The 17,709-nt window shown below is 36.9% G+C and overlaps 1 protein-coding gene across 1 annotated transcript in view; it reads left to right on the top strand.

Annotated features, from left to right (window-relative positions):
• Positions 1 to 12,270, top strand: part of LOC150038947 (RRP15-like protein) — a 31,327-nt gene extending 19,057 nt beyond the window's left edge. The window contains exon 5 of the mRNA XM_090328177.1: positions 11,703 to 12,270. Coding sequence (XP_090184303.1) covers positions 11,703 to 11,813 — 111 coding nt within the window. The 3' untranslated portion in view covers positions 11,814 to 12,270. The remainder of the gene's footprint in view (positions 1 to 11,702) is intronic.
• Positions 12,271 to 17,709: the final 5,439 nt, after the last annotated feature.

The raw sequence follows: 17,709 nt of genomic DNA, 5'->3' as shown, positions 1-17,709 counted from the left end.
GGCCCTCTCTTCATTTTTTTTTTTTTTTGTTGTTGTTGTTGGTGTTATACAGTTTGTAGATCCTCTGGTTAAATTCCTTCTTAGGTATTTTTTTTTTATAATTTTATAGCTTTTTTTAAAAAAATTAGAATTGATTTTATGAAAGAATTTTTAGTGAGATCTTTTTGGCTTGAATAATACTCTGATATTTCTCATCTATTTATTTTCTAATTTTATTATGCACCATGTTATATACAAGGTGAAGCAAAAGTACTTGGAAAGTTATGTTTCAGAAAACTTTTTAAAGGAAAAATAGCCAATAGCTTTTTAATCATTTTAGGGAAAGATTTTTAGAAGACTTAGAAATATTTTAAAAGATGTCAAAGTGATAAATTATGGTTGAGTCAGTAATTATACTTTATTCCTTGGAGCTGAGCCTGAATACTGCAAAGTAAAACAAAATGGTACTTGATGGGCCCATTTCAGAAGAGATAACAGTTAATACATATAAATCAGAAAGCTTTCAACTACAGCTCAGGCCACTTATTTTTCTAAGTAATATGTCATTTACAGCAATGAGATATTTCTTCAGTTATATACTTAATGTATAATTTTTCTGCAACCACGTTATATCAGTCATTGGTGTAGAGGATATATGTGACTTTGTCAGATGTGAACACATTCCACCTTTGGCAGTACACACAGCAGTAATGATTACTGCTTTGCAATGTCTCACATTCCAGGGCTCTCTGTAGGTATAGGTTTTCAGAATGCAGTTTTACTACCATTGTCTGCTTGTCTACAGTGCTCATTTACTTTTCCACTATCATATCCTGTTATAATCCTACTAAATTAATCTTAGGAACTTACTCTATTTTATTTAATTTTTTTTAGGTAGAGCTATGTAAAGGGATACTGATAGATCAAGAGAGAAGGTCTAAGAAAAGAAAATTTTCTAGCCTCTAAAGTTTTGGTAAAGGACTATATGTCAAAATGGAGTTTTGGTCTACATTGTGAATAAACCGACCAAGTAAGTAGTTCATTTAGGAACAAGGAAGGCAACCCTTTCTAACTGATTAGTAAACTAGTCAGCCAAGCCATAATTGTGTTATCCTGACCTTTGTTTGTGTATGTGTATGTACATATGTAGTACTGAGGTTTGAACTTATACCCTTAGACTTCCTAGGCAGTTATTCTATCATTTGAGACACTGCCTCCTGCTCTCTTCTACTCCCCACCTCCGCCCCATTTTTTTTTATTTCAAGTAGAGTTTTGGAGTGGCCAGGATTGCTGACATACATATCACCATGCCTTTTCATTGAGATGGGAGTCTGCTAACTTTTTTTTTTTTTTTTTGTCAGTGATATGGCTTGACTTCTGGGCCTGAGCTCTTCAGCTCAAGGCTACCGTCCTACCCCTGAGCCATAGCCCCACTGGGTTAATTGGAGATAAGAGTTTCACATTCTTTAGTGCCGGTGCTGGCTTTGAACCGAGATCCTCAGATCTTAGCCTCCTGAGTCGTTAGGATTATAGGCATGAACCACGAATCTTCTAACTTTTTACCAAGCCTGGCTTCAAACTATCTTTTTGATGTATGCCTCTTGAGAAGCTGAGATTATAGGTATACATCTGGCTAGACTTAGTTGGGAAAAATTCAATGTGATGTTCGTAGGTAATATTACTTTCAGGCGGGATGTGTTTCTAAGAAGCCTAGCATTAATTTAACATGTCACAAAGCAAATAGGACAGTGATGAGACAGACTCCAGTTTTCTGTTTTTGTTTTGTGTGTGTGTGTGTGTGTGTGTGTGTGTGTGTGTGTTGTTGTTGTTGTTGTTGTTGTTCTTTATGCAGTTGTCTTTTAGTCTCTGGAGGATTTTTCAAGACCCCTGTGGACACCAAAATCCAGGACTGCTTAAGATATTTATATAAAATGTTTTTGCTACTTAGAGTTGCATGAATTATGAACAAGAGTATAATAAGTACTAAAACACTTGAATAGAAATCATTTTTGAAGACAAAAGCAGAAAACCGCATAAGGGCGGTTTCCTAGCGTTGAGGTATTGAAGAACCTGCACGGAAACAAGATGCAGCCCTGGTGTTTGGGACAAATGGTCTGAGATTGGAAATGTAACTTGGGCATGGTAAGCAGTGCCTCAACTATGTAGGTTGTTAGTAATGAAAGTTTAATTGCATCATTATTTTAAAGAGGATATTGACAGAATGTCAGAAGATCTGTAATATGTTTTATTTGAAAGGTGTAAATAATGTATACAAACTTGTATGTGATGGGTTGGGAAGTATTTAAATTCTAGTTTTTTTCCTTTTTTTTTTTTTTTTAAAGAAATTGAATGTTTATAAGAAAAAAAAGCCTAATAAATAGTTACGTTTGGCCATGGAAAAAAATATTTTGTATTTTAAGATAATCTCAGTGCTGTGTCCTGTAATTCTTAGGTTGCTTATCATACAATGTAAAGATGTGTCCATAGTATTGGGATCAAAATTTAAATCTCAGATCTTCTATTAAGAGATCTGGAATTTAGTTTTTAGCAGGGGCCAATTTCTTCAGGTTAGTGTGGTGGTGAGATTTGACTGTTTGTAAGGAAAAGAAAGGATTGAAAGAAGGGAATACATGCCCATCATCCCAGCATTACAGTGGCTAAGCCTGGGGATCAAGTTCAAGGCCAACCATCAAGGTCCTATCTCTAAAAACAAAAATGGCATTAGGATGGAGGGAGGGATATTGATGAAAAGCAGAAAACAAAATCCCTCAAACTTGAGAATTCAGTGTGGAGATTCAGAATGACTTGATCTGAGACTAGCATGTTCCGCATAAAATAAATGAGAAATTGGGCCTGGAGTGTGGTCTAATGGTAGAGTGCTTGACCAGTATGCATGAAGCCCTGGGTTCGAGTTCTCAGTACCACATACACAGAAAAAGCCTGAAGTGGTGCTATCCAAGTGGTAGAGCAGTGGCCTTGAGCAAAAAATGTCCAAGGACGGTTCCCAGGCCCTGAGTTTAAGCCCCAGGAATGGCAAAAAATAAGAATGAACGAACGAAAGAAAGAAAGAAAAGAAAGAAAGAATAGGGAATTGTAAATAAGTGAACTTCATAGTTTGGGAGGTACAGATAACAAGACAGCTTTGCCCCAGATCAGGAATAGGACAGTTGGAACATGTTTGAAAGTAGAAACTTGGAGACAGTGCCCGCTGCAGAACCTCATGAGAAATGACAAGGATGACTCAGAAGCAGAGGATGTCTTGTGGATGAGACTCCCAGTTGGCCAGAGCTGTTGCTTTGTGTCTTTGAGACGTCAGCCCAGTTGCCAAATCTGGAAAGGTAAATTACACACTTTAGAGTTTTGCCCATGACTAAATTGAAAGTGTCTAGATTCAGAGAATTAATTTTCAGAGAGAGGGGCAACTCCTAGTTCAGAATATGTGATCATTCCCTTAGGCCAAATAAATACAATCACATTGCGCACATACCAACTTGAAGAAGGGTGCCTTTGGATTTACAATGTATTCCTTATATCCTACATTTGTTTAAGGAAGGTTTTGATTAAGAAGTTAATAAATAAGGACCAGGAGTTTCTCCTAGTGGTAGAGTGCTTGCCTAGCATGCACAAAGACCCAGGTTCGATTCCTCAGTACCACATACATAGAAAAAAAGCCGGAAGTGGTGCTGAGGCTCAAGTGGTAGAGCTCTGTCCTTGAGAAAGTTCGAGGATAGTGCTCAGGCCCTGAGCTCAAGTCCAGGACTGGCAAAAAAAAGTTAATAAATGAATAAGTTTATTCTCTCATAATGATCCTGGACTTAGTCAAAGGGATTTTTGTTTTTATTATTGTTACAGATAGTAAGTCTCAAACTCAGGGCCTCATGTTCTCATTTGGCTTTTTTTTCTCACAAGGCTTGTGCTGTATCACCACTTGAGCCACACCTTCACTTCTTTTTTTTTAATTTTTAATTTGTAATTGTAATGTATAGAGGGGTTACATTTACATTCACCAGATAGTAGGTGTATTGCTTCTTACACATTGATACCCCTTCTTGTGTTTTTTTCCTCATTTCCCTCCCTCTATGCCCTCCTCCTAATCATCTTGTTTTCCCCCCCACTTCCCTTTCCTATTTCAAATAATCAAATGTATACACAATGTTCCAGGTAACAGAGTTAGATATAGTAACAATATAAAATTAAAGCAAAGGACAACAAAAGAGAAGAGAAATAACAGTACATTAAGAACAACAATCACACAAGATAAAGCTCTTGTTTCCATATCTTAGAGAGATCCTTTCATTTAGTCTCATCCCATATGACCTTATGAATCTAGATTTTACACTATTGTAATCCTGTGCTAGGAGAGTCCTAGATGTGTACTAATTATTACTATTGAGGGAAACCATTGAACCTATGTTCCTTTTTAGTCTGGCTTACTTCACTTAATACGATTTTTTCCAAGTCTTTCCATTTCCTTACAAATGAGGTGATGTCATTCTTTCTGATGACAGCATAGAATTCCAGGCTGCCATTCCCCAGAGCAGCTGTGCCAAGACACCAGAGCCTTAGCACTCAGATCCTCTTACCTACAGCACAGACCTGTCGGCTACAGAGAGAGCCTGAGTGCTCAGCGCCTCACTTACCCACACCTTCACTTCTGGGATTTGTTTTAATAGCAAGTTTAATTGTATCATAATACTCATTTTTGAACTTAATTTTTTTTTTTTTTTTTGCCAGTCCATGGCTAGGGTTCAGGGCCTGAGCACTGTGCTTGTGTTTTTTCAAGGCTAGAACTCTACCACTTGAGCCACAGTACCACTTCTGGCTTTTTTTCTATGTATGTGGTACTGAGGAATTGAACCCAGGTCTTCGTGCATGCTAGGCAACCACTCTACCACTAGGCCAAACTCCAGGCTCCTAGTCAAAGTTTTTATGAATGAAGAGGTATTAGTGTTTTTCTTTAGCCTTGGATGTTATTATTCCTTTTGTTCCTTTAAAAAAAAAAAGCCAACTAAATTCCTGTCAGATTCCATGGTGGGATTTCATTCTGTTTCCCTGAAGACAGGACACAAGTGTATGTGATGCTCTTAGGTCTCTGAGTCTCGGCCGAGTATGTAGGCTGCAGTTAGGAAAGCATTCTCTGTATACAACTTATACAATTTGTACTCTTGGATTACATACTCTTACCTGAAAAAACAAAACAAAACATAATGTTTAGGTTTTGTTTTCTTGTAATTAAGCCACCAAAGTAATTTTGTAATGAGGGAAAAGTATAGCTAGTTTTAATTGGAAAGTAATTTCTGTAGTGATTTTGAGACAACAAATTTCAACAGAAGTTCATTAAAAAACAACAACAAAAAACTACTGGAAGACGCTTAGTTCTTATTTTTTTGGACTTGTGAACTCTTCAAATGTCAAATGTAGAGTTAGGTTAGGGGGCTCTGTTTCTCACACATTTCTTTTAAATACAACTTTGTAATTTCTTAATAGCTAGGTATTTAGTGTTTGGAATGCTTTTCAAATACTTGAATTCTTTGGTATCTTATAAGCTCTTCCTTGTGTTCTATATAATGCAGGCTTTGACTTTTAAACTTGTATATTCCTCTGGTTCTTAGACATGCTGAGTTCTTGCTCCTAAAGAAAGAAGCCTAGGAATGGAAGGACTTGTGTGCATACAGATAGTTGGGAAGCCCTTTTCAGGACTTAGTTTTCAAGTGGAGTTGGGGGTGTGGAGGTCCTGCTGCAAATGGGGTAAGATGATCCTGTCCTTAAATTGCCCTATTGCAGAGCAACAGTATTTTACTTCATCTAAAAGCTACTCTAATGGAATGTGTGGAATTCAAACTTTGTAAATAATTCAGCTTAATGTTTGTTTACTGAAAATGCTTAAATAGATTAGATTTGAGACAACAGCTGCAGACTCCCAAGCTTGAAATGAGAATGAGCAGGATTGTACACATTTTGTTGATGGGAAGAATTTGAAGCCAGTTTCTCATTGTAGTCCCTTCCTTATATAGGCAGTTTAGGGGAGGGAAGTTTCTTGTGAACAGCAGTTGTACTTCTGTGTTACAAAATAAAAACTCTTAATTCTTAGCATGACTTGTTACTAAAATCTATTCAGGAATTATTCCAAGAACTCTTCCCAATGAAAAGCGTATTTGCAATGTGCTTCAGGCTTTCCCCTGTTAGTTAATTTCTGATCCATTTTTCCTTTGTAGGTGCTCCAAGCCCTGTACTCGGTGGTAGAGCACGTTTATGGATGAAATGTATAAACTGAAATTAATATAATTTCCATGGAAATTATCTTAAACATGTTCATTGTCTGTATATTTTAGTTTAATTCTGTGCATTTAGTAGGTTATTTCAGGTGATTAGGCTTTTAATATGCTGTTTTCTTATTGACTTATTGATTTGCTTTTTTTTTTTGAATAAGTTAGGTTAGAAAGTAAAGCAGACTCTAGCTTTTCTAAAAAAGCCAAAAATAGTTTCTTGGGGAATTTTTTTTAAGACCTTTTGAGAAGTTTGGGAAATGAAGATTGTAGAAATGATAGGTATGTCCACCCCCCCACCCCTCTTTTTTTTGTGTTTTCTTTTTACATTAATTTTTTTCATGCAGTTTGAAAGCCACATTTTACTAATAAAATAAAAGTATTTCCTGCCTCATTCTGCCTACTGCATAGCTTCTACCCTAAGAAAACTACTACTTGTCCTTTATGTAGTCTAGTTGGCATATATACTTTTCTGTTCACAACTAATGTGTTTATAGTTGTAGTTTTGGAATCATGAATTTTAACTGTTATTTACGGTCTTCCTGTTATAGACAAAGATTTAGTTCTCTTATGGTCTGTGTTTTTTCTGTGCTGTAAGCATAGTTAATCATTATTTGATATTTAATATTTTATCTGTGTAAGTATTGTCTACTACAGAATATTATAATATTCCATGTGTTCTTCATGATTTATAATTGTTTGACTTTTAGTATTTACTTAATCTCAGTTTAACTTTTCACAATCAAATTTCACCAGACCACCTATTTGCTATAGTTTTTTATGATATATTCTTTCTTAGACTTCTCTATCATTCGTCTGGGTCAATTGCTTTCTCAGATTGCTTCATAGATTAATTTTTTTCTGGGATTTAAATTTCTTGCAATTTTCAGGTTTTCACTTGGACTGATTTCCCATTGGTGATTCTTGTATCTGTGCCTTTTTTCCATTTACTCCTAAGTTTTGGCAAAGCATTCTTCAGTGGTTTTGTCAAGTGGGAATGGTAGTTCAGTGGCATATAGCATGGTGATGACAACCATTAGCATGTCATTCCTTGAAGTCATACTGCTGCAGAATGTTCTTTATGCTGGATATGAAGTGGTCCTTCTGGAGTGATCTTTTACTTTGATCCTCAAGATATTTTTTTTCCTGAGGTCACCTGCTTTGTCATTTTTTGTATTAGTTCATTGTTTTGTGGAAGTTACCTATTGTCTCTTAGTGTTTCATATGATTCTTATGCAGAACATTTTCCTGAGGATACTAATGATTTTTTTTTCCTCTAAAATTTTTCTCTTTGAATATGCTTTGGTTTTCAGCTTCCAAAATCTGTGTTTATGTCATTGTTTAGCTTCTATAATCCTTAGTTACTTGTTTATGATTAGAACTAATAGGAAGATTAGCAGCTTTGAGCGTGTGAATGTTAGGGTTTTGTGGTGGGATTTTTAAATCTTTATTTTGTTCAGATTTTTCATAGTTTGCCCTGGGGAAGAATCTCTGCCTTCCAGTGTCGTAGGAGTCCTGAGTCAGAAGAGAGTTGGGGTTTTCTTTTCAGATCTGTGCCAGTACCTTGCCTGTGTAGGCCAAGGAGGTAAAATCTCAGGTCTGGGGCATGGCTATGGGAAGGGGTCTCTAGAGATCCATTGGTTTCTCCAAGGACACACTTGTCTTTATTTTTGGTCCCTCCACTCTAACCCTTACTTAGAAAAAAAACCAAGACTACCAGTTCCTATTCTTTGAACGCTACATAGTATAAATAAGTTGACTATCAGCTTTATAATTGCACTGTTAGGATTCAGCTTCCTTCTATTTATCTAGAGTTTCTTTATCTAGCAGGGTATCACGGTGTCATTTCCTATAATCTCAGTTACTCAGGAAGTGGATATTTGGAGGATCATAAATTCAGACTAAAGATAGCATACAAAAGTAAAAAACAAAAAAGGAGATTCTGTGTGAAAAAAAAATTGAGTATGATGGAGCAGGCTTGGGATATCAGTTACTCAGAAGGTGGACTTGGATAAAAGTGTTTGTTTGACCCTAGCCAAAAGCACTGGCCTTGTCTGCACAACAGTCTAGCGAGCACAAGACCTTAAGTTCAAACCTCAGTACTATATCCCCTTTTCCCAACATGTGTTTCTTCAATTCCATCTATTTCACTTTTGAGGTGCCCAGAGATCATATCCCCGACAGCGTGCTTGGTGCATGCTAGCACCCCAAGCCTGCTTGACCTTATAAAATCATGCTTCTCTTGTCTCTTCTGATATTGTCCTTCTAGCACATATCTTTTAAATGAGTCACTGTTCTGTAGTTTTATTGAATTCTTCACCGGAGCAGAAACTTGTTTATGTTCAACTGCCCGTTGGCCATGGGTCCTCTGTCTATTTTCTTACTGCATGTTTCTTGAGCCCAAATGTAGTGTTAAAATTAGCCACCCTAGTGCCTTTGAAATAGTGTTTTTTCTTTGCTGCCCCGCTGACAGTTGCTATATAGAAGATATGTTTAAAAATGGTAATCTATACTTGTTCACACTAAATCTGTTGTCATTTTTAAAATTTTCTGCAAATCACTGCTTTATAGCACTAAAACACAAAAGCAGCAGTGGGTTCAGGAGTAGCTATACTTAAGGCCTTCAGAGCCCAGTCTTAATGATAGATTTACAAAATCAATGTTATACTTTGAAAAATCTTTCCCTTTTAACCATGCCATATACTTGGCTTTATAAAAGTGAGCCAGAAATGTTGCTTAGAAGTATTTATCCTTCTATATATAGACTGGTGGCTCTCAGGTTTTGTGTGTGTCAGAATCACTGGATAGCTTGGAAAAATGGTTTGCTAGCACCTGTCTCCCAGAGTTTCTTATTCAGAAGTAATGGCATGGGACCATTACTGCTAAATGGTGAGGCCCGTTACACTGTTAATAATAATGTTGGCAGAGGTGACTTATTGTAATCTTCCTGTTTCTCTATCCTTCCCCTGCCTTTCTTTCTTTGCCAGTCTGGGGCTATAACTCAGGGCCTGGGCACTGTCCTTGGACACATTTTGCTCAAGGCTAGCACTCTGCCACTTGAGCCTCAGCACCACTTCCAGCCTTTGCTGTGTATGTGGATCCAGGGAATTGAACCCAGGGCTTTGTGCATGCTAGGCATCCACACTACCACTAAACCACACTCCTGGCCCTCCTTATTCTGTTTTCTATTCAGTGTTTTAAAGTGTGTGTGTGTGTGTGTGTGTGTGTGTGTGTGTGTGTGTGTGTGTGTGTGTGTGTGTGTGTGTGTGTGTGTGTGTGTGTATGTGTATGTATGTGTGTGTTTTCCTGTGTTTTTTCCTGCCTTTCTGTTGCCTATGCTTTTCTGGTGCTACCAGGAACAGTAGCTCAGGCTGACAGAGGGGACTGATTCAAGGGAAGTCCTGCTGTGGAAGTATGCATAGAAATCAGTCATGTGGCATTGTCCCGTTCTTGGTGAGACTTGACAGCAGGAAGGTGGAGTTCAGTTTGGAGCTTTAACATTGAGATGTTGCTAAACACAATATTAGTTAGGACAAGTCATTTTGTACCACAAAATTTGGATGGCAGTACATTTTTTAGAGTTTGAGGGTTTTGAACTGCTTATTTTATAGGAAAGGTGTTCTAGTTGGGGGTGTTAATTAGGAGGAAAAAAAAACTTTTCTCATTGAAGGTGGAGAAATTGACAAAGCTTGGGTTGAATTAGAGAAAAGGACCTCTTATCCAGTTAGTTAGCCTACTCAAGTAGAAACAGAATTTCTGTTTCCAGAGAACAGGTTTCATACTGTAGAAATAAGGGCTGGAGAAGTGTAACAAACCATGATTAGAGTACCACTTTCCATATTATTCCTCTTACCACGAGATGAGGAACATTAGAGCTGTGTGTCAGCCCAGGCAGCAGCACCCCTTGCGGCCCTAAGAACCTACACAAAAAGAAACAGAACGAAACATAGCAAAGAACATGGCTTTGAAATGGCACATGTTTTTATGTTGGTTAAATTATACAACTGTGTAGTGTCCACATAGTTCTGAAAATTTCACCCAGAATCATTTGGTGTCCAATCTTCAGGTTTTAAGTTCTAGCTGTATTTTTTGAATCCAGGAATATAGGAGTGATCCAATAAGCTTCCTGTTCCTCCCCTTTGTCTAAAAAGAGTGAGCGTTTCAAAAAAGAAAAAAGAGCGCTGGGAGTTTGGCCTAGTGGTAGAGTGCTTGCCTAGCATGCACGAAGACCCGGGTTCGATTCCTCGGTACCACATACATAGAAAAAAGCCAGAAGTGGTGCTAAGGCTCAAGTGGTAGAGCTCTAGCCTTGAGAAAATCCAAGGACAGTGCTCAGGCCCTGAGCTCAAGCTCAGGACTGGCAAAAAAAAAAAGAAGAAGCTTTAGCAGAGTTCAATAAATAATCTCTTGTAATCTAGCACATTCCACTTGCATTTTTTCTTCAAAATTGCTTTTTGACATTAAAGTTCTATAACCTTTACGAGGAATAAATAGATACACATAGATGGTTAACATTGTCAGTCTTTGGAACACTGAGAAGTATACTTGATTATAGATTTCTTAGAGTTCTGCGCGCATTGGTATTGTATTACTTAATTAATACCACAAGGTGGTACTGTTGTACCATGGAATGCAACCATGTTTCTTAGACTCATGTACTACCTAAATCCTATTGTAACAGTGCAATGAATTGACTGCCTATTTTGCTTATTTCTTGTTTTAGTTATTTATAAATTTAGCATGTGATTAGTGTTTGATTACATGATTAGATCAGGTGATCAGGTAGAGGGATCATAGCCTACATGAAGAACATTTGGTTCAATTTTTTTTTTAAATGCTAAATGAGATATCATCTATAAAACCCTAGGAGAATAGTAAGGTTAATTCACTTTTTTTTTTTTTTTTTTTCCAGTCCTGGGCTTGGGCTTAGGGCCTGAGCACTGTGTTTGGGCTTTCTCAAGCTAGTGCTCTACCACTTGAACCACAGCACCACTTCTGGTTTCTTTTCTATATATGTGGTACCAGGAATTAAACCCAGGTCTTTGTGCATGCTAGGCAAGCACTCTACTTCTAGGCCAAACTCCCGGCCCTTAATTTGCTTTCTTGCCTTTAATTTATTTTGGTTTAAAGACATTTGTTAAATTTCTGTTTGTACTGAAATAATTTCCCCTAAATTGTCAAAATTTTAAAAATGGATGCCAGACCAAGACTGTACAATGTTTTTGCTTTGCTACAGGATTTTTTTTATTTTGCTTTCATCTTTTATGGGGTTTTAATATCTTGTATTATAAATAGTTCTTTATTATCTCTTGGCCTGTTCATTATTCTGTAAATAAAATGAACTGAGGAGTTGTTTCGGTTTCTCTTCTGTTGTAAACCTAAGCATTGAGAAGTTTGTTTTGTAGCATGGACTTTTAAATTGACTTCAGAATTCTTTGATTGTGTAATTTTTCTTAGAGTGCGGTGAAGTCAGAAGAGGGCCCAGGGTGGACAATCCTCCGCGATGACTTCATGATGGGAGCGTCTATGAAAGACTGGGACAAGGAGAGTGATGGGCCAGATGCATAATGTGGGAAGCAGACGTGCCGCCATTTCTGCTTCCGAGAAAAATCCTTCATCCTCGGACAGGAAACTACAAATTACATAGACACCATTTATTTAAAATTATTTTTTATAGGGATATATATACCTGCTTCATTGTTCCTGGTTTATAGGAAACCTTTGTTTAAAAATTATATTGTCAACCTTTATGAAGTTCTAAGCATTTTTTCCCATGGAGCATTTGTATACAGTAGCATTTCTGTTTGACCAGAGAGATGCATTTGCTAGGATCCTTTTGTGTTTATATATGTTGATTAGCTGTAAAATGTAACCCCAGCACCTAATTACAGTGACCTCTGAAGTTCATATTCCTCTTCCTGTCAATATCTCTACTATAGAGGAATAATTGGTGTCTGTATTTTCCTTTGTTTTGATAAACTGTTGAGAAAGTCAGTGTAGTAAAATGAAAAATTATTGTATTTCTCATTTGGAGTATTGTCTTTAATTTTAGCGGGTAAATGGGATTTAAGAAACATAAGAACTCTACTTTTATGTCACTTTTATATGCCAAATAACAATAATAATTTGTTAGGTGTTTTTTGCATAAGAGTGAGTTAGAAACTCTCATATTTAATTTATTCAGTGAATTAGGATGCATATTTAACATGTTTTAGTTAGTGGCTCTCATTTTTTCCTCCTCTAATTATTGAATTAGCTTAAGTTCTCTGTTATGGACTGCCAGCCATTGAAGTGATGGAGTCATTAAACAAACAAGTAATTTGTATCAGATACTGCATCTGATTTGAGACTTGCTTCCATATTTTGTCTGAAAGGTTATGAAATTGGATGACCTTTGGTGTGTAGTTGTTAAACAGAAAGAAAAGAGAAAGAAAGTAAGACTTTAATACCCATCCAAAATTTCTGTGAAACTTGGCCCAAGCTCTAAAGTTTATAAGGGAATTACTTAATAATATGATCTGTTCATTTTTGAAAAGGATCCATCTCTTTCCCCATCTTTCCATAGTAAAAATAATTCCTTCCTGCCACCCAGTTGTCCTCACTTGCATCTGTTACATATTGGAGGATAATCCTCCCTCCAAACAATGCGCTGGAACTGAGATGTTTGTATTTTCAAACCCATATGAGTGTTGCAAGTGTTGTATGATTAAAGTTAACTGAGTAACTGAGCCCCTGGCCTGGTCTTTTTTTAAATCATAAAGTAAATGTAACTGTTCCTCAGCAGTTATGCAGAAATGCTGAGTATCCTGATATCAATGCAAATACTTCAATATAATACAACAAAAATTTTGCAAAAACCATATGAGATACCTAAAAACTTTTGTCTCCCCAGAACTAAAAACTGTATTTTATGTTCATGGGTCACGCTAGCAATTTTTTTTCTTGAATTTCACATGCTGGTAGTTAAAACAGATAAATTACCTCTTGTTGACTGAAAAGTTGTCTTGAAGCCTGTACTTCTATTCTACAGTATTTAATTTAATTTAGAAAAGTTGTGAGAGGTTTTCAGCTTGAAAGAGAATATTCACAGATTTTTCTCCTTTCAGAAATGATTTTATTTCAAAATAACTTGGAGTTGCCACTGTAAGAAAAAGGAAGTACCATTTGTGTTGAAAAGCTGTGACATGGTTTTGTCTTATAATTGAGAGGCTTCCTATGTTTCTGCATATTGCTATGGAATACTTCTTTTTAGAAACTAGTATGTATAACTAAGATTTTAATGATGAACATACTAATTCAGAAACCAATTCTGTGAGCCTCAAATTTACTATCCATTTAATTCTGCTTCCCAAGAGCTGGGATTTAAAGGTGTGCATTACCCCACCCAGCCTGCTAAGTATATATCTTTAGTGGAATGTTTTAAGTAGTCTAGCCCTGTCACTTCTACTCTGAATATTTCACATACATCATTTAAATTCTTCTCATATCTGATAAAGAATTCCGAATCTGTTCTGATTTACTGCATTGAGTTTAGATTTTCTGAGAAGAGAACGAAACAACCGAAGCCCTGTTTCTTTGTCTTCATTTAAGTAAGGCACTAGTATTTTAGTTTTGGTAGCAAGCAATCTAGCAATAAGCCAGTTACTTTTATTTTTATTTTTGCAGTGCTGACTGGAGCTCAAATTCAGAGCCTCTGCTTCTGAGCCATGCTTCCAGCTGTAGTTTTCACTAGTTATTTTTTGGAGCGAGTCCTACTTCTTGAGCCAGTGCCCTTGAGCTGTGATCCACTCACTTACAGCTTCCTGTCCTTGCTTCTCTGTGTGGCTTCCCTCTGTGGAGATGGGAGTCTTCCTCCACAGAGAGAGGACTTTTCTGTCCTGCTTGCCTGGAACCATGATCCTTCTGACCTCTCCACGTAGAATGACAGATGTGCATCACAGCACCGAACTATTGTTTGAGAAAGGATCTTACAAACTTCTCTTCCCTGGACTGGCCTTGAACCACATTCCTCTCAGGTACCTGCCAAGTACCTAGGATTAGAGGTATGAGCCACCAGTATCTAGCTACTTTTTTTTTACTTAGAAAAAAATAGATACCAACAATTTATAGGTACTATCTTATTTCATTGTCTGGATTTTTAGTAGCATGGACTAATAGTCTCAGTATTCAACATAGTTCATCATTAGTCACTGCTGTTTAAGCTTTGAAATTGGAAACAGCTTAGAAACATCATAGTAGTTGAGCACGGAACCAGAGTCTTCATTGCTCAAGGATCACTGAGCTATTCCATTGTATACCTTCACAGCTCTTTGGGTGGAATAGCTCAGGATTATCTTCAGTATTTGGAACTAAATTACTAATTAGTTTGTCTGTAAAGCTTACCTGAGAGCAAATCCAAGTTCTTTGAAATAGTTTAATTTACTGAGTATTGTATACATGTGGATGTGCCATCAACTAAACCTTAACCTGTATTGGTCTTCATGCACATGAGTACTGAATTTTATTATAATGCCATTGAGTTAGTTTATGGACTGAAAAATGTCCTAGTAAAACAACAGAGAAAACTCCACATTGAAATACACATACAAACATGAAGAAATAAAATATAAATAGGGTGACCAGTGTGCTCAAGGCTATAAGAAAATGCCAACAGATAGAAGCAGAAGCACAAACATGTCTATCCAAATAGGATTCAGCAAAACATGGCCGTTGCATAACTCTTTCCTTTCTTATATTTGGAGTTTGTTTTGTGTGTTTGTGCCCGCACTGTGGCTTGAACTCCAAGAGCCTGGGCATTGCTCCTGAGTGCTCTGCAATATGAGCTGCAACTCTACTTTGGGCTTTTTTGGTGGAGGTTAGATTCTCACCACTTGTCTGCCTGAACTGCCTTTCCTGGCAATCCTCAGATCTTCCCCTTTGGAGTGGCTGGAATAACAGATGTGGGCCACTGTCACTTGGCTATATGTGCATTAAGAACTAAATTATATACTTTTGATATGTGTGTTTGAGTCATTAGTGAAATGGTGAGGGAATTTTGTTTTCAGACTTTCAATAACTAAACATTGTTATTGTTATGGGTCAGTATATTCCTATATTTATTTCACCTGAATTTCATTTTTGAAATAAATACTTGGTATTTTTTGTTAGGATTATTTTTTAACATTTATAATTAAAAAAATAAATTTTAGGAGACAGAATCTCATTTTGTTGCCCAGGCAGATCCCCACATCCTTAGCTCAAGTAGTTCTCTTGCCACAACCTCCCAAGAAGCTGGAGCTACAGGTATGCATCACCACACTAGGCAACTTTTGTAACTTCTCAGGGAATATATATACGTGTGGTTTTTAGTAGAAAGCCATTCATTTGTATCATAGGTGGAATAATTTCGGCCTCATATTATCTTCATAGAATTTGAAAGTTTAATAAACATTTAGCTATCTGTGAGTAAGCACCATTATACTGGAGTTATTAAAATACTTCATGGCCGAAAAGGAGAGTCATTTTACTGCTGTAAAGGCCAGAACGTCTCATTGATGAGATTCAATGGGGCTTATTCTATTATTTGAGTAATGTGACAGTTTAAACAATGATACCTTGAACATCTTTCTCCCAGGATTTAAAATTATGTATTAAAAATTAACTTTTGGTTAGGCACCAGTGGCTCATGCCTGTAACCCTGGCCACTCAGGAGGCTGAGATCTGAGGATAGTGGTTGGAAGCCAGCCTGGACAGCAACATCCATCAGACTCTCAACTCTAATTACAGAAAAACCCAAAAATGTGTAGCTCAAGTGATGGAGTGCTAGCCTTGAGCCAAAGAAGCTCAAGGACAGTGCCCAGGCCCATAGTTGAAGCTCCAGGACCAGCACACATACACATACTAAAGTCAGCCTATTATACAGTAAAGCTATTTTCATGGCATCTAGGTTGTCTGTTATGGGGGAGTTGTCTAGAGCTGTGACTGACAGTATATTGGTATTCAGTGTGAATACTTCTTGGTAAGTTGACTTGTTCTTTTCTTGCGTTCATATGTTGGGATCAGTATAATTGGAATTTTCCCCACTGTCTTTTGTTGGTGGTAGGTTTAGATGATAGTAAGCCCTGCAGATATTAATGTGTATGAAGGCTAACGTGTATTGACAAAAAAATCTTGGAAACAGGAGAGAGAACTACAGAGCCTTTCTCATTGCTTCCCAAGTCCAACAGCAGTCTGAATTAGGGACAGTGGGATAGATGAATTATACTGACTACCCACAGCAGCAGGCTTCATAAGTTTGCCATTAGGTGAGTTCTTCTGAAATTTGATCAGGCCCCTAGGAGCAAATTAACAAGGAGAATGATATTTGAGGTGAATATAATACATTTAGGACTGTGGCTAGTATTTTAACAAAAGGTTGAGTTCTAATGAATTTATTCAGAATTTTGCAGATGGATAATATCTTCTAATCACTCTCAAATTATTCAGATTCCTATTTTTCTAGTTCAGAGAATCATAGTATTTTTTTTCACTTAGCTTATTGAGTATAATGTAGGGAGATAGGATTCATGGCTTTTTGTCTAGATGTGTGGTGGGTCTTTTTGGCCTTATTTTGTTAAGAATGTCATGTCCACCGTTGTTCACTAATTCCCTCAGTAGCATGAGTATACATTTAAGTGCTCCTTTTAATTGGGCATAATTCCTTATGATTTTAGTTTTTGAGCATTATATGGATGGGAGATTTATGTCAGCAATGTTAGTGGCTACTAAGTATTCCAAATGTGGCTTGTTGATTTAGGGGAACAATGTCTTAGTTTTATTAAATTCTAAATTGTAAAGCAACCTATGGCTATTGGATCTCCTTACAATGAAGAGAATAACATTTTTTTTTTAAAAAAAAGCATGTAGTCTCATCCAGTGATTTTCATCTTTACTTTTTCCCATAAACTTTTAAAGATACAATTTATTAGGCAATTACAAATACTAGTGCAATTTTGTGGACAGAATTTTTTGATTTTTTTAAACTGGTTTTGGAAAAAGAAATAAATTGCTTTATAATTAAATAATAGCTTGAGATATCTGTTGTCCTTAAGTGTTAGGCCACTGTTGGTTATAAGTAATATTTGATTTTTAGCATTATCACATGAAGGTTTTAGGGTGAATGTGCCGTACTTAAAACCTTCCTGCCGTATTCTGAGAGAATAGGCATCTTGAGCAACGGTAGAGCCACAGGTAGCAGACACCATGAAAATAAGCAGTGGGCTCCCATGTTTTGGACTTGTGTCGGGACCCTCTTCAGTTGAGAGGCTTCTGAAGACCGGCCTGTATTCGCAGACCTAGAAGTGGTGTAAGAGTTTTATTCTGTTCCAGTATACACGCCATATACTGCCAGAGCAAATGTAGGTTGCAGGTTTGGGGGAAACAGAAAACAAAGAGCACAATGAGTGTTATTCGCACAGCCCATTTAAAATGATGAGGTGTTAACCAC

The sequence above is a fragment of the Megascapheus bottae genome, unplaced genomic scaffold (assembly GCF_031878675.1).
Source record: "Megascapheus bottae isolate mThoBot1 unplaced genomic scaffold, mThoBot2.hap1 H_2, whole genome shotgun sequence".
NCBI classification, from domain to species: Eukaryota; Metazoa; Chordata; class Mammalia; order Rodentia; family Geomyidae; genus Megascapheus; species Megascapheus bottae.
The sequence above is the reverse complement of the archived record's forward strand: the minus strand, read 5'-3'. Positions and strand labels throughout refer to the sequence as shown.